Source organism: Cetorhinus maximus, chromosome 9 (assembly GCF_964194155.1).
Source record: "Cetorhinus maximus chromosome 9, sCetMax3.hap1.1, whole genome shotgun sequence".
In the NCBI taxonomy this organism is placed as follows: domain Eukaryota; kingdom Metazoa; phylum Chordata; class Chondrichthyes; order Lamniformes; family Cetorhinidae; genus Cetorhinus; species Cetorhinus maximus.
In genome coordinates this window covers 18,596,333-18,619,281 of record NC_135887.1, presented here as the reverse complement: position 1 = coordinate 18,619,281, position 22,949 = coordinate 18,596,333, and the positions used below count along the sequence as shown (strand labels likewise).

At 46.5% G+C, this 22,949-nt stretch overlaps 1 protein-coding gene across 1 annotated transcript in view; it reads left to right on the top strand.

The window, feature by feature from the left end:
- Nucleotides 1–22,651, top strand: part of rtn4rl1b (reticulon 4 receptor-like 1b) — a 47,827-nt gene extending 25,176 nt beyond the window's left edge. Inside the window, exon 2 of the mRNA XM_078548193.1 lies at nt 21,189–22,651. Coding sequence (XP_078404319.1) covers nt 21,189–22,516 — 1,328 coding nt within the window. The 3' untranslated portion in view covers nt 22,517–22,651. The remainder of the gene's footprint in view (nt 1–21,188) is intronic.
- The last annotated feature ends 298 nt before the right edge of the window (nt 22,652–22,949 follow it).

Sequence of the window (22,949 nt, the reverse complement as noted above, 5' to 3'; positions counted from 1 at the left end):
GCTGGAGAGGCTTCTCCAAAACTCACCCCCTCTGGGGTGTTGCTGTTCCCGGCTTCCTGGAGCTGGGGTGCGATGATTGCCTCACTGCTCCCAGATTCCAGGGGCTGTGCCCCATACAACTGGGCTTGTGATTGGTTCGGCCTGCACAGACCAAGGAGAGAGTGAACCAGCGGCCTCGCTCTTCTTATGGCTCAGTGCAACACTGCATGGTACAGTTAACCCGCTGAGCTGAGCTGTCATCGGGGACACTTTTTTCCTATTTTGAAAGCCAGCTTTCTCCTAAAAAAAAATACAATTATTGGAATTCCTTCTGAAGCTGGTTCTGTTGTTCAAATAATCTTGTCTTTTCACAGAGGTCGCACAGCCAGCTGATTCTGAATGTTTGAAACCAGCAGAACAAAGGAGGGGGTGTACAGATAGCAAGAGGCTTTCAACCAATGCTCAGGCTGGGGATTGTTTGTTTTTTTCACCATCCAGTATTACTTTCCCAACACACTCCAATTGAGTTCCGTCTTCTGGTCGTTTAACAGGTGTGAACCCACTTAATATAATCAGCTTCATGGCTCCATTGAAACAGCAGATGGAAGAATTTGATAAGAGCTCATTAAGTGTTCTGTAGGATGACACCACAGGATTTACACAGGCAAGGTGCAAACATAGTGTAGTCTGACAATTAGTGAGTCTCCTGCTGTGAGTTCACACACAAAGCAACACTGACTTAACATTCAAAAAAAAAATCACTTGAAACACCTCAGCACCTGTTCTGTTATTGGTGAGTTCTGGAGTTGAGGAGAATGAGAGGTGATCTCATTCAAGCACATAAAATTCTCGGAGGGCTTGACAGAGTAGGAGGCTCTGGGAGGATGCTTCCCCCTGGCTGGAGAGTCTAGAACTAGGGGTGGGTCCCAGGGGTAAGGAGTCGGCAATTTAGGACTGAGATGAGGAGAAATTTCTTCATTCCGAAGTTGCGAATCTTTGGAGTTCTCTCTTTTCCCGTGGCTGCTTAGTCGATGGGTATATTCAAACCTGAGATCGATAGATTTTGGGGCATTATTAAAATCAGGGATATGGGCATAGGGCAGCATAATGGAGTTGATGTACATGATCAGCCCTGATCTTACTGAATAGTGGAGCAGGCTTGATAGGCCATATGGTCCATTCCTGTTTCTATTCCTTAAATTCCAATCTCTAAATTTAAAAAATTAGGAGTGTAGGAACAGGATGAGGCCCATCAGCCGGTCAAGCCTGTTCTACCATTCAGTTTGATCATGTCTAATCTGTATCTCAATTCCTTTTAGCTGCCTTGGTTCTGTAATCCTTAATTCCCTTGCCTTAAAAAAAACCCCTCAATATTGAAATTTTGAATTGACCCTTCAAGCCTCAGCAGCTTTCTGGAGGAGAGAGCTCCAGATTTTCACTGCCCTGTGTGTGAAGAAATGCTTCCTGACATCACCCCTGAACGGCTTGGCTCTTAATTTCAAAAATAGAGGGTAAAGGAGGGAGGGAGAGAAAGAAAAAGAACGACATGCTTTTATGTTTCGCCTTTCATGACCTCAGGACCTCCCAATGTGCTCTACAGCCAATGAAGCGCTTTGAAAATGTTAACACTGTTGTAATGCACAACACAGCAAGATCCTACAGACAGCAATGGTGTAAGTGACCAGATATCCAATTTTTAATAATGATTTAGGTTGAGGGATAAATATTGGCCATGATTCCGGTGAGGACTCACCTGCTTTTATTTAGAATGCTGCACTACTTCGCTTAACATTCGACCAATAGGGCATAAGGACACAAGAAATAGGAGCAGGAGTAAACCATACCACCCATCGAGCCTGCTCCGCCATTCAGTACGATCGTGGCTGATCTTGGGCTTCAACTCCATTTTCCCGCCTGCTCCCCATATCCGTTAACTCCCTGAGAGACCAGAAATCTGTCTATCCCAGTCTTAAATGTATTCAACGATGGGCAGACAGGACCTAAGTTTAATGCTTCTTCCAAAAGACGGCACCTCCAACAGTGCAGCGCTCCTTCAGTATTGCACTCGAAATGTCAGTCCACAATTGTCTACTCAGGTCTGTGGAGCAGGACCTGATCTCTCAACATTTGAACCCAAGAGGTGAGAGTGCTATCCACTGAGACATGGCTGTCAGTGAAGGTTGTGAAAGTCCTCCCCGATTCCCACTCCTGATTGTTATCCTGGGAATGATGCTGGAGAAAGCAAGATTGCAGACATCAGGTTGGATTATGGATCAGGTTCCCTGCTCTGAACAGCCAAGCCTCACACAACATGAATGGTAACACGGACAAAGTGACAGAAGGGTTGGCAATGGCCAGCGGAAACATACCCCAAATGGAACAACAACATCAGGAGAGAAGGGTGGTAGGTGTGAATTGGTAGGCAGGTTGCTTTTCTGCAACAGTTTCTTGTAACATAATCCAATGTGTTGCCTTCAAAGAGGATTGAAGATGTCATGTGTTTTACAGTAAACAGTCTTGTTCTGGAGGTGTCACCTATGACCAAACTATTAAACATTGCACTCTCAGCAAAGGAAGTGGGGCTCATTCAATTAAGGGGAAATCCATAACTTTACAGATTTAAATAATAAAATATACAAAGCAACTCAAAATTAATGACAAAATCCATTCAATGGGAACATCCTGGCTGGAGAGAGCAATGAATAATGTCTGCTTGCAGGTGAATGACACACAGAATGACAGTCTATTCCAAGGCAGTCATATATAGTAATGACACAGACTCTGGGAACTGGAGATTAAAAATAGGCCCATCAGCAACTGTTAAGGTTTCTGATATAAATCTCATCTATTCACACGCAGAGCAACTTATCAGGGTCAACCTGGCTTGTTGGTTGACTTGAACTCATTGAGCCAGCAGTCACCCCAACGCAGGAGGGCTGCATTGTTGAAGGTGTCATCCTTTTGAGTGAAGAGTTCAGTGGTTAGACAGCAATGGTTTCATGGTGATATCTCAAGGGCAGGGAAGACTGCCACAGAATGGATAACACTTGGCTTTCAAGCAACTGCCCAACCACCTCTTTGCTGTTGGCGAGATACTGGGGTGTGTGCTAAAGACTTTCTTTTGTATGACGCCTTGATATGTCTCAAAATGTTTCACTTCACTCTGGGGCAACGAACATTTGCCTACAAGAGGTGAGGTTGTGAGGCCTGATAAGACATTGTACTAAAGTCAGCCTTTCTCGCATCTTCTGTTTTTATTTCAAGGGTTTGAGGTGGCATGATAGACTACAACAGACAAGTCAATGGAACTCCCTTACAGAATTGTCATTTCATTATTTATTTCCCCTTTCTCCCCTGTTTAGACCTTTCCCTTCCCCTCCTCCCTAGCTTCCCTGCACATGGTTTTACAGGCAGTCTGAGTCCTCAGGAACCTCACCCTGAGTGGTCAGGCCTCATGTGTGTGAGCTTTGATGTGATCTGATTTCAGAACCTATCTCACTGAGAATGGTATCAACAGTTGAGCCTGCTCCCATTCTCACTGGGATACTTCCACCAAAATGTTGCTGAATAACAATAAATATGTACCTTTATAAATCGCCTGCAATGTAATAAAACATCTTAAGGCTCAAAAGCTTGGTCAAAGCGCTGGGTTTTAAGGAGCATCTTAAAGGAGGAGAAATAGGTAGAGAAGGGGAGAGGTTCAGGGAGGGAATTCCAGAGCTCAGGGCCCAGGCAGCTGGAGACATGGCCATCAAAGGTGGGGGGAATAAAAATCAAGGATGCAAAAGAGGCCAGCGTAAGATGCGTGCAGGGATGTCAGAGCATCGTAAGGCTGGATGTGGTTTTAGAGACGGGGAGGAGAGGGGAAAATGAAACTTTGGAGGGATTGGAAGGTTAAGAATTTTGAAATTGAGGCTTTGCCAAAGCAGGAACAAACGTTTCCCAACCTTGCCTCTAAGTCAGAAAGTTCTGGGTTGACACCTCACTTTCTGGCTCTGTGACAGACGTGCCGGAGTCGAGGATATCAGCCCTCAGTGAGGCCAGCTATGACAGCACAGATCTGTGACTGAACTTGGGATCTTCTTGTTTTGCGTGGTCAGAGTTGAAGACTTTACTCAGAACCATCAGGAATCCTGACTTGCATTGTGTAGGATCAAGAATCTTATGGGCAACAGTTGGGAAAATAAAATTGACCTCAATATCCCTGGGTTAAGGAGGAGAAATCAGTCAAAATCACCTTGCAATGGCTGGTGTGTGTGTGTGTGTGCATGCGTGCATGAATGTGTGTGTGTGTGTGTGTGTGTGGCCCAGATTAGGTAGGAATCACAGGTTCCCCTCCCTGAGCAACATTAAAACCCCAACTAGTTCAAAACAATAACCAGGTACCTTTCGTAATCCGCTTTCCTAGTGCTAATCACCAGATTTATTTTCACAACTTGCTATGGTGGGATTTGAACGCACAACTGTGACTGTGAACTCAGTGTCGTAACCACTAAGTTACATAGCCCAGCAGTGATGCATCTGCAGTGGAATAGCCTGCCAAGACTCACCGTCAAGGTTCGCTAGTGAATAAGTGGTCACTGGGGCACAAAAAAAACGAAGAAACATTTATGTAGCGCCTTTCATGATGTCACAAAGCACTTTACAGCCAATGAAGTGTAGTCACTGTTGCAATGCAGAAAACATGGCAGCCATCTTGCGCACAGCAAGATCCCACAAGCACAATGTGATAATGATTAGCTAACCTGTTGAGGGATAAATATTGGCCAGGACATCGAGGATAACTCCCTTGCTCTTCTTCGACACAGTGTCATGGGATCTGTTAGGTCCACCTGAGGGGGCAGACAGGGCCTCGGTTTAATGTCTCATCAGAAAGATGACAGTCGGGAGGATTCCGTGGAACTGCAGTACAGAAAATAGAATATTGTTTTCAGCAATGAAAGAGAGACAACTATTAAAGGTGGTGGTGGTGGGCACCAGGGGGTGAGAGCACCTTGCCATTTATAGCATGTCTGGAGATAAAACCGATAGTGCACGCACTTCAGTTTTGGAAATGTGCCAGGCTGTTTGACCAGCAGGGCTATCAGGATTTATCACAGCTTAATTTATAAGGAAATAACACATCCCTTATCTACAGTGAGACACTAATCTGGGGCTTGGGTTCAGAAGGGGAATGGAAAGCAGTTAAAATGTGCTCCCTCGTTCATGTTTGCTGTCTGGTTTTTACAGATATATACAGATACTGTTTATATCAATATAAAATTTTTAATATCTGCAGGTACTTCCTGTTAACTATTTTCCATTCTAAATTCCTATGGTCACATTAATAATGGAAGCTTCCAATGTAAACTTTGTGAATGCACTCTCCTCACAATAAAGGCACTGCAGTGCCAGCACTGGCTGGAGGGTGTAATCACAGCTGCAGCAGTCCTCCGGCACATCAATGAAAGGACATTTCTTCAGGCGAGAGCCTATTCAACCATGGGATTATCTTAACAGAGGGCCATCCTGTGCCCACGTGTCTACACTTTCTGGGCTAGAGGGGAGGGGTCGCCTGGCAGAAATCAAGAAGAGAAACACTGGCCTATTTTCAAGGCTAACTCCTTGCAGCCCAGCTATTGCACCCCTGCTTCTGTCAGGGCATAGGCCTCAAACCAGGGATTAAAGCTGGGCCCTTCATAGTCTGTATAGTTTAGTCTCATGCCAAGCAACTGAACTACCTTTCTCCACACCTTTTTTGAATTCTTTCATGCAAGGCCAGCAATTTTTGCCCATCCCTAATTGCCCTTGAACTGAGTGGTTTACTCAGCCATTTCATGGGGCAGTTAAGAGTCAACCACACTGCTGTAGGTCTGGAGTCACATGTAGGCCAGACCAGGTAAGGGCAGCAGATTCCCTTCCCTAAAGGGCATTAGTGAATCGGATGGGTTTTTACAACATCATTGATATTTGTCATGGTCACCATTGCTGACACTAGCTTTACAATACCAGATTTGTTAAGTGAATTTAAATTCCACCAACTGCCTTGGTGAGATTTGAAACCCTGTCCTCAGAGCATTAGCCTGGGCCTCTGGATTACAAATGCAGTGACATTACCATTATGCCACCATTTCCCCCCACCCCGTGCTCCTGATTCTTGGAGCAGCTGCCTCTCGATCACACTTCCTGCTGGATCAGTGAGACTGGAGGAAAAGAGTGAGAGAAAAGGACTAAGGAGAGTGAGTGTTGAGGGGGGGAAAGGGAGAAAGATATTCTTAAGTGGAGGAGTAGGGAAGAAGGGAGAGGTAACCTCCTGGGCTCCTGGTTAGGGCTGGTGGAGAGACAAAGAGAGGTTTTGTTAGGGTGACCGGGACAGAAAGTGACCAGATTGAGAGAGAGAGAGAGAGAGAGACCGATCCTGTAGGGGTAGGAATGTGAGGGGAGAAGTATTTGGTGGGGGTGTTGTAAGGTTGCCAACCTTCCAGGATTGCCCTGGAGTCTCCAGGAATTAAAGATTAATCTCCAGGTCACTGCTGCCAGTAACCCTGAAGAAAAATCAGTGGGGCAATCAAAAAAAATTGTGCTTTTAAGAAAATTTTCTTTGAAGACTTCTGTTTACCAGTTCGACAAATATCAGATGTGGAAGAGAAAGCTGGCAGTCAAGAATGGCCCAGTTTAGTAATGAAGAGCCTGCTCGATTTCTGATCGACACGGGAAGGCAGGGCACTCTGATGATTGACATGTCAAGCAACCAATGGCAGGTTTATAGGGCAGAGGGGCAGCAAGAGGTCATGTGATGTCACCTCCAGGAATACGCCCAATCAGATTTGGTGACCCTAGGGTGTTGGAGTGTGGGAGAGTATTGCTTTTACCGGGGTAGGGAGGCGATGGTGGAAATTGGGACTGGGCCTGCCCATGTTATAGGACAATGAGTCCAAGTCACCGCAGTGATCCTCCTCCTCCTTCAGGTACCAGGCCCTGAGAGGGTGTTAGTGACCATGGACTTTCATTGGATTGGTCCCTGATTGTGCTGGGCAAGGTACCGCAGTGGTTTGCCAACTGCAGTGATAATGACACAAAATCCACTGGTACATTCCAGAAGAGAAGTGCTGGAGAGCAACGGAGAGATTTTAAGTAACTGGCCAGTTATACAGTGGTTTGCACATCGTTCACCCTCTTGCTCCTGAAGTCGTTGGCAGTTGAGCCGAAGTTCACAAAAACACTGCCAGTGAAAGCTTTTCACCCTCTGACTGCACACCTACCGCCCAGACTAAAATGGAATTTTAACACAGGAATTGCTGACTTGTAAGAGAACCGCGCCTTCAGGTTGGTCAGTTGCCTGCTGGCGTTTAAGGTCAGCCCCATTTCAAGACTATTGAAGAAGCCCTTCTCAAGGGCAATTAAGGATGGGCAATAAATGCTAGCCTAGCCAGTGATGCCCACATCCCATGAAAGGATACATTTAAAAAGAGCCCGCATGAGAGCAGTTGTGTTCTCTATGCTGTCCTTTGAGACCATTGGCTATTTCAGCCTTGTGACCAGCCATCCGCCATATGCCTGTGTCCCCTGTGGGTTCCTTTGAGTCAACTAATGCAGCAACTGAACAGCTAATCCTGATATCACATTAGCTGCTGCACCTTCAATCCATGTAATTCCAGCTCTGCGTTTAACTGTCATTAGCACTGTTTTGGTTTTTTCCAGATCACGTTATATATTGCAAAAAGAATAACCGGTGATAAGGAAGGAGTAAAAGGCAGTAATTTAATCGAGGGGTTCAGATGTCATCCATAAATCTGTCAACCAAGAACTCAGATTAAATTACAGCTTTATTACTTGCTCCCAATCATCAATAATTCTATATATACACACCCGCCCAAGCGCGCGCACACACACACACGCACGCACACACACGCACACACACACGTGCACACACACACGCGCACACACACACACGCGCATACACACGCGCACACACACACGCGCGCACACACACGCGCGCACACACACACACGCGCGCACACACACGCGCACACACACGCACGCACACACACGCGCACACACACGCGCACACGCACACACACACGTGCGCGTGCACACACGCACGCACGCACGCGCGCACGCACACACACACGCGCACGCACGCACACACACACGCACGCGCACACACACACGCGCACACACACACGCACACACACGCGCACACGCACGCGCACACACACACACACACACACACGTGCGCGTGCACGCACGCACACACACACACGCACGCACACACACACACACATGCACACACACACACACACATGCATACACACACACACGGGGCCGGATTTCTCAGTGGGGTTAAGAAGGCGGAATGGAAATTTGAGTGGTTCGCTTGCTCCTGTCCCCGCCCCCGCCATCCCAGCGCAATAAATCAGGCATCTAAGACCCATTAGCAGCTGCTCAGCAGGAAGGCAGCCAGTTAGCAGTGCGTTGAGGGGGTGCCCAAGCCCAATGGGGCATCTAGGCCGAGAGGTCAGGCAGGAGCGGGGGCTACGATGTGAACCGGAAGTCTGTCAATTTAACGGCTCCCTGCCCTCTCATTCTCTCCTTATTTCTTATGGCAGCCTGAAAACAGTGAATAGATAAAGCCTAAAATGAAACAAATGCTGTCCCCTCCAGCCGCAAACAGGCTCTGCCGCTACACGCAGCCGTGGTAACATTGGTCGGCCTTTCCTTCTGCCCTTGTGCCACCTCTTCGTTCCTGGCACAAAGCACTCACACGCTCTTTTCCCATCAGACCACCGAGAAATGGAGCGGGCAGTGCAAAATTCAATAGCTCGTTCATCGGTTATTTCAAAACGGTGGGAGGGCTTCTGATTTCTGTAGCCGCTCGCCTTCCGGAATACTGGAGAGTGGCGCGATGATGTTGGGTTGCCGACTGGATGGGGGGGTGGAGGTTGTGTGACGGGGAGTTGAGGTTTGCGGGAAGTTGGGCAGGTGGGGTGTGGGCAGCTCCTGGTGTGCAGTTTGGAGGTCTTGACAACCCTCTGCTTCCAGAAGTGTTTTTTTTTTTCACCCGTGAGCCTGGGTATCGAGGTCCGTCTGGTTATTGCATATAAAAGTGGGGGTGTGGGAGCTGGGCGTGCATGTGGTTGGGGGTGGGGGGAGGTGGGAGGACACTACAACTGAGCCTGACCCTGCCTCCACTGGGCATCTGCACAAACACTTTCCACAGGCATCTTTATATAGTGATCTAGAGTGGGAACCTTGGCTGATTTATTTTCCCTCCTTCGCCCATGGACCTGGCCAGCAGTTATAATATTCACCAGCTTTCTACCAGCTTAATACTGACCAACAGTTTTACAGGTGACCCTCCTGCACTGAATATCCAAATCATTCACATTAGGAAAGTCAAATTTTCATTCTTAACCAAAAAGAAAAAAATCAGATGGACACAAATCTATTTTGTTTAAATCCTCTCACAGATTCGGCAGTGAGGGTCCCGACATCTTTTCCAAAAGTCTTTCCCAAAATCTTTTCCCCCTCGTTCAATTCAATTTCTAAATTCACACCCCTGCTCTGGAAGCTCCAGGCTTCCCTGTTGTGTGGTGCCCTCTGGTTTTTCTCTCCCCGTGGCAGAGTGCCTGACCTCCACTTGACGCCCCCTCAGGACCTCATCTCAAACCAGAAGAATCAGAGTCGTGGACCTCATAGCCCACGTGGGGTTCCAGCCATGGCTCAGTGAATAGTACTGTCACCTCAGAGTCAGAAGATTGTGTTTTTAAGTCACAATCCATGCTAAAGGCATGTTAATTGTTTGTCAAGATGCACTGGTGAAGGGCATTGTTTAATTAAGTACCTAGGGCACTTATAAGGAAAGACTGTTGGGACATTGGATGGAGTAGTTAGAAGGCAGACATATGTAATGCTGCATTCTGTAAATAAACCTATTATCAAGAAGAGGAATAGGTGTCTAGTTTCATTCTTCACCATCTAGTTTGGGATCCAATTAACACTATAGAGACCTGAGTGCAAAAATTTAGGCTAGACATTCTGAGTGCAGCACTATCAGAGGTACTTTCTTTGAGATGAAAAATTAAACCAAGGGCCATGTGCCCTAGCTCTTAGATGGAAGTAAAAGATCCCATGGTACTGTTTCAAAGAAGAGCAGGGGAGGGCAAATGATCTAGTCATTACCACATACATATTTGTGGGAACTTGCTGTGCAAAAATTAGCTGCCATGTTCCCTATGTTACAATAGTGACTTCAGGCTGAAATTCCTGGCTCCTCTGGAGGGGACATGTAAACTACGCAGTGTGGCAGGCCCACCACCTTCCTGCCCACGGCCGCGTTGTCCCCAATAAAACGCTAGCTGGGTGGGCACCTAAGTTGGCAGCCCACCAGCCATACCTAAATAAATAATTAGGGTCAATTGAGCTTGTTTCAAGCCAATTGACCCGGATAATGCACTGCCCAGGCCATAATACAGCTGGTGTGGGCAGGCAAGCGGGAGTGGGCGGTCACTTAGTGGGCCGTCACTTTTATGCATAAGTGTTTAAAAGGTGGGAAGGAAGAGGGGGTACATCCTTTGGGAAGTGCCCTGAGTCCATCGGGGGCAACGCCTGCAAAATTTTAAGGCACCCCCCCACCCCACTTTGTTCCCTCCTACCTGGCCTCCAAAACCAGCATGCCCCTCCCCACCCAACCCCCGCTCGCCTCCCTAGGCTGCCCGACCCCTCCCCACCCAAAAAGGCCCGACTTTCCTGCCTTGGACGTTCATCTTCTCTTCAACCTGGGCCTGCTTGCAGTCCCGGCAGTGCCCACCGCTGAGCTCTGGCGCCACTGGGACTGCTGTAGCTGCCGGCCAATCTGATAGTCCGGCATCTCTAGAGGACGGGACTTCCCGCTGAGGGGCAGAAGTCCCACTGTCATCCAGCTTAGCCCACCCACGGGAGCATTATGGCTGTTGGGGGGGTGGGGGGGGCTTCTTTTGGATGCGTCAGCTATTGGCTGACTTTCCTTCTGCATGGTGGAGGGAACAAGCAGGCTGACCTCCCCCCCACCCTGCCCCCACTGCCTTCCCCCCACCGCCCCCCCCCCACCAACATAAAATCCAGCCCTGCACTTCAAAAATGACATCATTGGCTGCAAAGTGCTTTAGAACATCCTGAGGTTGTGAAGGTCGCTATATAAATGCAAGTCTTTCTTTTCTTTTCCAGTGAGACTGTTGAGGCAAGAAAGTGACTTTTAAACTCTTGGAGAAGTTACTGTCACATTAATCGTAGCGAGAAGCTGACGTGTTTGCCTGTAAAGTGGGCTGCATACAGCAACATGCTCTCCACTCACTGCTGTAAAACGCGGACTCCTAACACGTGTTTAACAAATAATTGTTAAGAATTACTCATACGGCTAATAGGAAGAGGTGTGCTTCTATGTTACTTAACTTCCCGTGGGCAGTGGCAGATGTAAACAGAGAATGTGGGCTTCACTGTGACTAAAGCGAAAACTCTCTGCTAATTAGCCACCAAACGAACCCGCCACAAAAACTTCTTCCGCACAGCTTCTTAACCGCTGCACTCTGGCCCCGCTAGTGAAGAAACACCCACATGCACACAGCTCGCAATGTGCTGGCCTTGCACTATTTATAAAACCCTGGCCGACACTCTCTCTAGTGCATCGCGCATCTGGCTGAGATGCAAGAGAACTCACTGAAAGGAGGGAGGTTAGAGAGTGCCCTTGAGCCAACAATCTATTGAATGCTCAGTCAGGTATTGTACAGCATCCCAGTAACAAAAAAATGAATTAAAAAAAAACAAGTTAAAAATATTTCTATATCTCCTTTCGTGAAGTCCTAAAGCACTTTACAGCCAATGAAGCTCTGTCAAAGCGTAGTCATTGTTGTAATCGCGGCACAAAGTTTATGCATAGCAAGCTCCCATGAACAGCAATGGGATAATGACTGGATAATCTGTTTTATTAGTGATGTTGGTTAAAGGATAAAAATTGGGCCAGCACACGAGGGGGCGCTCCCCTGATCTTCTTCAAAGCAGTGCCATTGGATCTTCGACAGCTATTTGAGAGGGCCGGCATCTCACTCAAAGTGGGGTTCGTCTAACAGTGCAGCGGGCCCCCTCAGCGCTGCACTAGGAGTGTCAGCCTAGATTTTGTGTCCCAAGTCTCCGTGGTGGGGGTTGAATCAACAACCCTCTGACTCAGAAAGAAGAAAGCTCTCACCTATGCCCCAGCAATCTGTCTCAGCTTCCATCGTAGAACAACAGCCTCTCCGTCTCTCCGGCACTTTAGTGCCAGCAGGCCTTCAGGGATGTGGTAATGGGGGTCTCTCGCTGGCTCTCCAGCCGGTAAGCGAGACCTAATGCCTCCATGAAATCCCCCCCGCCCCCCCACCCACAAAGGTCAGTATGACCCCTTGCGGCACCCAGTCCTCATATAACCTGGCCTTTGACCCTTGCTCACAGAAACTTACCCACATTGAAAACTATGTTTTCAGACACTTTTTTTCACCTCCCTTTCAGTTGCAGAGCAGGGAGGTGGAGAAGTTGTGGGGGGAGTGTGTGAAACAACTGATGAGGCACTCGTTCAGTCAGCCCGCTTGGTCAAATTCACCTTTCTGGAGAACTGAGAGTTAGATTGGACAGGCTGGGGCTCTTGTCTCTAGAAAAGAGAAGGCTGGGGATGAGGGAGGCGGTGTCATTGAATGTCGACATTTACGAAGGTGTTCAATAGGTTAAGTAGGATTAGAAAGGATGTTTCCACTCGTGGGCTGAGTCCAAAACTAGGGGCCATCAATGTGAGACAGTCTCTGACAAATTTAATGGGGGATGCAGGTGAGCTCCTACCTAGAGTGGCTGACATGTTGAACTGCTCAGTGCTGCCCCACGGTGGAAGTCAGTTTTGACCAGGAACTGAGGAGTGGACCAAATCAAAGTTGCTACATCTTGTACTGCCCACAACATAGCAAATGGTTTAGAAAGAACATGTTTGAACATGTCAGTGGATAGCACTCTTGTCTTTGAGTCAGGAGGGCAGGGGTTCAAGCCCCACTCCGGAGACCTGAGCTCATAATCTGGGCTGACACTCCCGATGCGGTGCTGAGGGAGGGCTGCACAGCTGGTGGTGCCAGCGCTTGGATGAAACATTGAACCGAGGCCCCATTTGCCTGTCCAAGTGGTTCAGGACGCTGTTAAAGGCTTTCATGGCACTATTGAAGGAAGAGCAGGGAGGTGGTGTGAACAGCATTCATCGCCCTAAAAAGTTGAAACCCAGTTGCTAATTGTGGAATATATGCTGTGGGCAAAATGGCTGTTGCTTTTGCCTGCTCTTAAGGGAATGAGATTGAGGAATACTAAAGACAACCGTTTTACACAGAAGAATCTCTTAAATTAGCTCCCATTTTATATTGTGCAGATAAATCTTAGAATGAAAGACTGAGAAAATCAACTAACGATACACATATCTGTTCAAGAGGCCAGGCCGATGTTTACATTTAGATTTGCTTCTTTGCTCTAAACTGAAGACTCAATACTGTGGAGTGACCCCATTTGGTCACACACTGACCCTAAACACCGATGTTTTTCTGTAGAACTCGAGATCAAAAAGACTTGAGAACAGATATTGAGACCGTGTAAAGGGTTTACAGAATGAGGATGCCTCTAGGATCGGCGCAGCTACAAACTGTATAAATGGTGTAACATCATTGCCATAGGCAGCAAGATAAAGATGGAATGTATCAGAAAGGGTGAGCAGTATCTTCTGTGGCAAACCGTCCTTTGTAACCTCGGGTGTTTGGTCATGAGCCTGTGCAGCATTTAATCATTAGTAAATCTTCAAGCCTTTGACTGCTTGATGAATCCATCCTTGACCCGATGCATTCTGCTCCTACTTATCCCTCAGCCAACATTACCGGAAAAAAACAGATTGTCTGGCCACCATCGCGTGGCTGCTCCGGGAGCTTGCTGTGCACAAATTGGTTGCCACATTTCGTACATTACAACCGTGAATACACGTCCAATGTCCCTCATTTGCCGTAAAGCACTTTGAAACACGCAACGCTTATGACACAGAAGGAGGCCACTTGGCCCATTGTTTCTATGTGGGCCGAAAAGGAGCAATCCAGCCCAATCCCACTTTCCAGCTCTTGGTCCATTATCCTTTGGGGCATCCCGAGGTCTTGAAAGGTGCTACACAAATGCGGGTTCTTTCTTCTCCCTCTTCACTCAACGTCACCTCATTCAAGTTGTCTGCCGGTGGATATTTTTCATTGGGGGCTCGGTTTCTACTTTGCTGCATGATTTATATTGCGTGTGATAGAATAATTTTTTTAAAAAAAGGGCAACAAGGACTTTGAATTATCGGGAGTATAAATGCAAGTGTGGAAAAATCCAGCAGGTCATTCACCATCTGTACAGAGAAAAAAACGGATCACAGCATCGTGTGTGTGTTCAATCAATTCCGATGAAGGGTACAGGCTAGAAAGTCACAACATGTCATTTTTATTTTCAAATGCTGTACTCCAAGAGGTATCTATTTTTACTTTAGGGCTTCAGCATTCTCTTTTTTATGTTTTATATCTGTTTCACCAGTTAAAAATGCTCAATCACTTTTTAAAACCACTCGTATTGCTTACATTTCTTGCAGGATTTCAGGTTTAAGCTATGTAAGAGAGGGGGGAAAAAAATCCCAAGAATGTTTCTTTAATAATTCAGAACAATGATTCTCAAGGCGCATGGAGCTGAAAGGCAGCATGGTGACAGTCAGCAATATCTTAGCAGTTCCTCCTGGCATGTCCTTCACAAAGCTCTTCCATAATAAGATCCCTCTGTTCTCTCCCCGCCCCAATCCCAATCATCCTGGGGCATGTACAACAATAAATTTACATTTGCATAGTGCCTTTAACATGGTAAAATGTCTCGAGGCGCTTTGCAGGAGCATTATCAGACAAAAAAATTGGCGCCGGGCCAAAGGAGGAGCCATTAGGACAAGTGGCCAAAGGCTTGGTCAGAAATATAGTTTTTAAACGTGGTCTGAATGGAGGAGAAAGAGGTGGAAAGGTTTAGCGGGGGGCATGCCAGAACTTAGGGCTTGGATCAAACACTCTGACAGGCAGTGGACAGAAGAGGCATCAATCGCAGCTTTCTGGATCATGTTTGAACCCAGTCCCAAGACCTGAAAGGCCTGACCCATCTTAGTGGCCAGGACCCATTTCGTGCGGCCTTCAAATTCCACGTAGGGAGTAATCCTGTGGATTAAAACCTATTTTTGTTTTAGGATATTGCCCCAACGTGTTCCTCTTGGTCAGCACAATTAAGGCCAGGGCCACGACTGAACACGTTGGAGCGAGACAAAGGGACAAATTGAAATTGTTTCTGGTCCCTCTGAAGCTGCTTAATCCTACAGTGTTGTCACTCTGTTGTCTCAGGTTATTCCTTCCTCTCCTTCACTCCCAAGACGATCTTCATTGTAGCTACACTGTTCCATTTTTCTTTACATTTTTTTTTAGCACCAAAAAAAAATACTCCCCCTTTTTCTGGTTCACCTTCTACCACTGCATCGCCCTCCCCATCCCCACCTCACCTCCACAAGGAGCCCTGCATCCAGGTAGGGGTACAGCTGTGTGAAAGCCGCTCTGGTAAACCATATGTGGGAGGGTAGTGCTGTTATAATGAGCCTTTCTCTCCACCCCCAACAACTCTCTAACCCCCTCCCCCTTCCCCACCCTCTTCTCGCTCTCTCTCTCCCCTCAGGCTGCCTTGTTTGAATTAACAACACAGCGCAAATACACAGGAGTGACCCTTTATATCCTCACAGTCTGTGCCACAGCCCGTTGCTATGCCAATGCCATATATTTCTAAGCATTTCCCTTGAGATAAGTAATTTGGGAAAATTCAGGCTTCAACTTTAGCTCATCCAGCTATCTAAACTTGCAGTCTCCTGCAACAACACTGAACCTATGTACAGCTCCCACCTTGCACAAGTTAAAAAAAAATTACACAAGACTTTACAAGTGCAGTGGCTGGTTTACCAGACACCATTGCTGAAGTGTGCAACTTGGAACTGAGAGTGCACAAGCCAGGCAGATAAGGCACAGAAGAAGGCCATTTGGCCCATCATCGCCTCTCTACCCCTCAGTCATCATTACAAAATATTCCATTCTTTTTCCAGTAGCATTTCCCCCCCACAATGGTTCTGCAGCTAAGAGCATCATCTAAGGGATAATGTCACTGGAATCCAGAAGCTAATGCTATGAGTACATGGGTTCAAATCCCACCACAGCAGCTGATGGAATTTAAATTCGATTAATAAAATCTGGAATTGAAAGCTAGTCTCAGTAATGGCGATCATGACACTATCATTGATTGTTGCAAAAACTCATCTGGCTCATTAATGCCCTTTAAGGAAGGAAATCTGCCATCCTTACCCAGTCTGGCCTACATGTGACTCCAGACCCGCAGCAGTGTGGTTGACTCTTAGTTGCCCTCTGCAATGGCCTAGCAAGCCACTTAGCTCAAGGGTAATTAGGGATGGGCAGCAAATGCTGGCCTTGCCAGTGACAGCCGCATCTCATGAAAGAATACATTTTTAAAAACGTGGTGAGGTTGAGCCACACGCACACAGGTAGCCTGTGATCCCGTTTTGCGCTGGATTCGCTATGTTGGCTGGATGTCAGTAGAGTGTGCTAAACTGCCTTGGTTGCAGTTGGCTGGGAAGGGGAAACAACCAATCAGGATTCCCACCCTTGACTGCAGTCCAATCAACATGGGCCGAAGGCTGCATTGGCCTCAACAATGGTTGAACAACCTTCATGGTTGAATAGGAAAGGGTGAACTTGCATTTCCGTAGCACCTTTTGCAACCTCAGGGCAACACTTCACAGGCAACAAAGTATTTTTGAAGGGCAGTCACTGTTGTATTGTAGGAAGCACGGCAGCTAATTTGCGCACAGCAAGATCTCACCGATAGCAATGTGATAATGACCAGGTAATCTGTCTTAGCGATGTGGGCTGAGGAGTAAACATTGGACAGAAAACTTTACAGCCGCTCTTCAAAATAATATCACGGGATCTCTTGCACCCGCCTGTTATCTTGATTCAACGTCTCATCTGAAAGACAGCACCTCTGACAGTGCAGCACTCCCTCAGTTAAGGAAAGAAAGACTTGCATTCATATAGTGCCTTTTAGAACCTCAGGCCGTCCTTGGGTGGCTTGTTACTGTCCTGAGGCAGAAAACACAGAAAGCAATTTTAACACAGCAAGCTCCCACAAACAGCAATGTGATACTGACCAGATAAACTGATTTTTAGTAAGGTTGATTGAGGGATAAATATTGACCTGCAGCCTGGCCTCTGTGCCCAAAATTCTGGAGCAGTAGTTGAACCCAGAACCTTCTGAATCAGAAGCAGAAGTGCTTCTCACTGAGAGACAGCTGGTACTTAAGGCACCGGTGCACATTGTCTGAGGTCAATATGTACGGCTTATCGGGACAGCTTGAATGGGCCAAATATACGAAAACCTTGCTAATGGCTGACCCCTGCAAGCTACCTTGAGAGGGACCACTTCCAGAACAAAGGCCAAAAGCCAACATGAAACAGCGACAAGGGAAATAATAATAAATACTTCTGTCACGGTTTGAATTTAACCCAGCTGCTATATGATCCAGAGAATGTTCCATTGATTCACCTCCCTATCAATGTGTAGCTGACCTTGAGAACTGAGAAGAGGATAAAGCCTGCTGCCTCCTAATGAACAAGAGTTTATTTTCGTTTAGAAGTAGTGGAAAATGTTCAGGTTTGAAAGTGCAGGAATGGAGGATGAATGCAAGCTGAGAAATAACAGTGAGGTAATGCAGAGTTTATGCTTGAGATTCTGGCACCCTCAAAGTCCTGTGAAAGAGTGGGTTGGAGTAGGAGATGGTGGGTGAGAGATTGGTTGACAAACAGAAGGTTGCCATGGAGAGAGAGAGAGAGAGAGGGGTTGGAGGCAACAGGTGAGAAGGCCTCAAGATGTTAAGATGATGAGGCTTTGTAGGATCTGGTCCACAGTGAGTGATAAATGCTAGATGAGGTGCAGTTGATACAACATATTTCCAAAATAAAGGCAGAAAATGTTGGAAATACTCAGCAGGTCAGGCAGCATCTGTGGAGAGAGAGAAACAGTTAGCGTTTCGGGTCAGTGACCTTTCATCAGAACTGGGAAATGTAATAGGGTTTGTGCAGGGGAGGTTGGGGAAAAGAAAAGATGCAAAGGCCTGTGATAGGGTGGAAGACAGGAGAGCTTAAATGACAGAAGAGTTAGTGACTCAAGGCCAGTGTGAGTAGTCATAGAATCATAGAATAGTTACAGCACAGAAAGAGGCCATTTGGCCCATTGTGTCCCTGCTGGCTCACTACATCACCAACTCACTTAATCCCATTCTCCTGCCTTTTCTCCGTAGTCCTGCAATTTTTCTCTCTTCAGATAATTATCCAATTCTCTTTTGAAGGCATTGATTGAATCTGCTTGCACCACACACAGAGGTAGTGCATTCCAGAGCCTAACCACTCACTGCGTAAAAATGTTTTTCCTCGTGTTGCCATTGCTTCTTTTTCCAATCACCTTAAGTCAGTGTCCTCTGGTTCTGGATCCTTCTACCAATGGGAATAGTTTCTCTCTACTCTGTCCAGACCCCTCATGAATTTGAACATCTCTATCAAATTTCCTCTTAATCTTCTCTTCTCCAAAGAGAACAGCCCCAGGTTCTCCAATCTATCCATGTAACTGAAGTTCCTCATTCCTAGGACCAGAGGAAGGTGGTGGCATAGTAGTATTGTCACTGGACTAGTAATCCAGATACCCAGGGTAATGCTTTGGAGATTTGGGTTTAAATCCCACCACAGCAGATGGTGAAATTTGTATCTAGAATTCAAAGTCTAATGATGATTGTGAAACCAATGTCAATTGCTGTAAAAACCCATCTGGTTTGCTAACGTCCTTTAGGGAAGGAAATCTGCTGTCCTTGCCTGGTCTGGGCTATATGTGGTTGCAGACCCATAGCAACATGGTTGACTCTAGAAGGGCAATAAATGTATGATCAAAAAAAAATTCTTTGAATCTTTTCTGCCCACTCCCTAATATTTTCACATCTTTCCTAAAGTATGGTGCCCAGAACTGAAAACAATACTCCAGTTGAGGCTGAGCCAGTGTTTTATACAGGTTTATCCTTGCTTTTGTACTCAAGGCCCCATTTATAAAGCTAGGATCCCATTTATGTTATTAACCGCTTTCTCAATCTACCCTGCCTCCTTTAATGATTTATGCACATACACCAGGTCCCTCTGCTCCAGCATGCCCTATAAAATTGTAACCTTTATTTTATACTGCCTCTCCTCATTCTTCCTACCAAAATGAATCACTTGACACTTCTCTGCATTTAATTTCACCTGGCAATTGTCTGCCCATTCCACCAGCATGTCCATGTCCTTTTGAAGTTTAACACCATCCTCCTCACAGTTCACAATACATCCAAGTTTTGTGTCATCTGCAAATTTTGAAATTGTGCCCTACACACCCATGTCTAGGCCATTAATGTGCATCAAGAAAAGCAGGGTTCCTAACACCAACCAACCATATACCCTCCTCCAGTCCAAAAAGCAACTCTCTATTTCCCGTCACTCAGCCAATTTTATATCCATGTTGCTACTGTCCCTTTTATTCCATGAACTTTAACTTTGCTGACAAGTCTTTTATGTGGCACTTTATCAAATACCTTTCAGAAGTCCATGAACACCACAATAATTGCATTACCCTCAGCAACCCTCTCTGTTAACTCATCAAAAAACTTAAGCAGGTTAGTTAAATATGGCTTACCCTTAACAAATCCATACTGGCTTGATTGATCCTCATTTGCCTAAGTGACTGTTAATTTTCTCCTGGATTATTGTTTCTAAAAGCTTCTCCAGCATCGAGGTTAAATCGTCTGGCCTACTGTTCTGGGCTTATCCTTACACACTTCTTTGAATAGCTGTGTAACATTTGTAATTCTCCAGTCTCTGGCACCACCCCTGTATCTAAAGAGGATTGAAAAATTATAGCCAGTGCCTTTGCAATTTCCACCTTTACTTCCTTCAATATCCTTGGATGCATCTCATCCGATCCTGGTGACTTTAAATACAGCCATCCCATTTAATATCTCACCTTCATATATTTTTAGCCTATCTAAAGCCTTGAAAGGAGGTCTTGCAGTGTAGTGGGTCCCTCTGAGCCAGAAGCTCCAGGTTCGAGTCCCACTCTAGGACTTGATGGCTGTGGAAGGTGCATTCATAATGTGGCCAAACAGGTTAATTATCAACTTGAAAATCTTTCCAACACATGCCAATGGCAGGTGGCAAGAGCAGGAGAGTCTCCTGGTCAGCCATGTTTGATGTGGAGTCGTGCCCCTTAAGCTATAACCTCTGGTGACAGTCTGGCGACCTGTTCCAGAGAAAATTGGCCATGGAAACAGACATAAGCATGTGCTTTGTCTGCCTCATGTGCCACTAGATGCAGGAAGCTTCCAAGTCCAAGTATCTCAACTACCTCCAGAGTCTTCATCCTTGGTAAAAACAGATGCTAAGTACTAATTTAATATCTCAGCCATGCATAAATCCCCTTTTAGGTCTCTTATCAGCCCCATTCCTCCTTTTACCACCTTTTTAATATTTATATGCTGATAGAGGACTCTTGGACTGCCTTTTATGTTAGCTGCCAGTCTCTTCCCATACTCTCTCTTTGCTTCTCTCATTTGTTTCCTCAGTCCCACTCTGAACCTTCTGTATTGAGCCTGGTTCTCAATTGTGTTATACATCTGACATGATGAGACAAGAAAAGAAACAAAAGACGTACCTAGAACAGGTGTGACACTGTCCAATAGCATAAAGGGGAGAAAGAAAAAAGGAAACCTGCAAAGAAAATGAAACAAAATGGAGACAGAGATTACAATCTGAAACTGTTAAACTCAATGTGGAGTCAGGAAGGCTGTAAAGTGCCTGCAGAGTATTTCCAGCATTCTCTGTCTTCATTTCAGATTTTCATCATCCATAGTACTTTGCTCTTGGAGAACTTATTTCTAGTTTGGTTAACTATGCTATTGTACTGGAACAAAATGAATTATTTTCAAATGTTTCTTCTTGACTATTTAAAGTTTTAAAAGTAAGTTCAGGACTGTATGTATATAAGTAATATTGTGACTCAACATGTGTTTTCTCCTTTTGTAGGCTGTAACCTCGAACTGTTCCTGATGTTGCTTGGATTGGAGTTCCATATTTCAGTCTCTTGCCCCAGACACTGTGTTTGTTACCCTTCTCCAATGACTGTCACATGCCAGTCGCATGGATTCACCTCCATCCCGGAAGGAATTCCTACCAACAGCGAAAGAATATTCCTCCAAAATAACAGGATAACTCTTCTGTTGAGGAACACGTTCAGCCCGTCTACAGTCACCCTTTGGTTGTACTCCAACAATATCACGTTCATTGACCCAGAGGCCTTCCGTGGATTCAACCTCCTCGAAGAGCTTGACCTTGGGGACAATCGGCATCTGAGGTTCCTGGATGCAGAGACCTTTAATGGTTTGGAGAAACTTCATGCTTTGCACCTCTATCGTTGTGGGTTGACCTTTCTGCCCAATGGAATCTTTGAAGGCCTTCACAACTTGCAGTATCTGTACCTACAGGATAACCACATAGAGTATCTTCAGGATGATCTGTTCCTGGAGCTGGTCAACCTTACGCAACTCTTCTTGCATGGGAATAAGTTATTGAGTTTGTCCCAAAACACCTTCAGAGGGCTAGTCAACCTTGATCGCCTTTTGCTGCATCAGAATCGGCTTCATTGGGTTAACAAACGAGCTTTCCACGATCTTCGGAGGCTGGCCACTTTATATTTGTTCAATAACAGCCTGAGCTCGCTTCCTGGGGAATGCCTGGCAGAGCTTGGATCACTGCAGTATCTCAGGCTGAATGGAAATCCTTGGGAATGTACCTGTAAGGCTCGATCTTTGTTAGAATGGCTCCAGCGGTTCAGAGGATCAAGCAGCAGCGTCATCTGTGAATCCCCCAGGGATCTACAAGGGATTGACCTAAAGGTCCTCTCCTCCCGCCTCTTCAAGAACTGCACAGGGTCGGAGTCACTCAACCAGATCCGAACTAGGCAGCACCCCCATCACGGGGTCAAGAACGGACTGGAGCCTGGGCACTCTTCGCGGGGCCTGGGGCCGGGGTCGGAACACACGCTGCCCGGCAAGAACGGCACCAGCCAGCGTGACGACGCGGACAAAACCTACCTGGGGGAGGGCGCCCCAAAGAAATCAGCGGATGGGGTGCCTGATGGGATGTGGGGCAGCGATTACCTGCCTGACGCTGGGCAGAAGCCTCAGACCATCCGCCCCTTCCCGCCCAGGCGCAGGCCACGGATTAAGTGCACCCGCCGCACGCATTTGGAGCCCCCACCCGGAATCCAGCAGCCCGCTGGAGGGGGAAACAGCCCCTGCCCTAGGGCTGGATGGCTCACCCTCCTGGCGGCCCTGGTCCTCATCATCCGTTGAGCCCGCTACCCCCAGTAATGAAAAGGGCAAAAACATTCTAACACTGCCGTCAATCCAGTAGGGACCAAAAAAATTTTTAAAAAACAACAAAAAAAAAATCAATTTTTAAAATTACAAGCGATTAATACTGTTACTATGTGCTTAGGCAGACCACGGATTTATTGGATGGCATTCTGTTTTGGACCATTGGAATATAATTGGAAATCGTTGGAATAATACGCCCAATGGAAATGAATCGGCAACACGGGATGACGTGGATAAGGGTTCCCGCACGACCTACAGGCAGCAGGAATTACATTGGAGAGAGCACTCGGAAATAATATTTTAACAAAACATTCCCGGAGTCAATTTTGACATACCTGCTGCTAACTGTGCCCCTGGGAACAACCCTAAAACTCTTGATCGCACCATTGTTTCCTAGAGGAATTCCTCT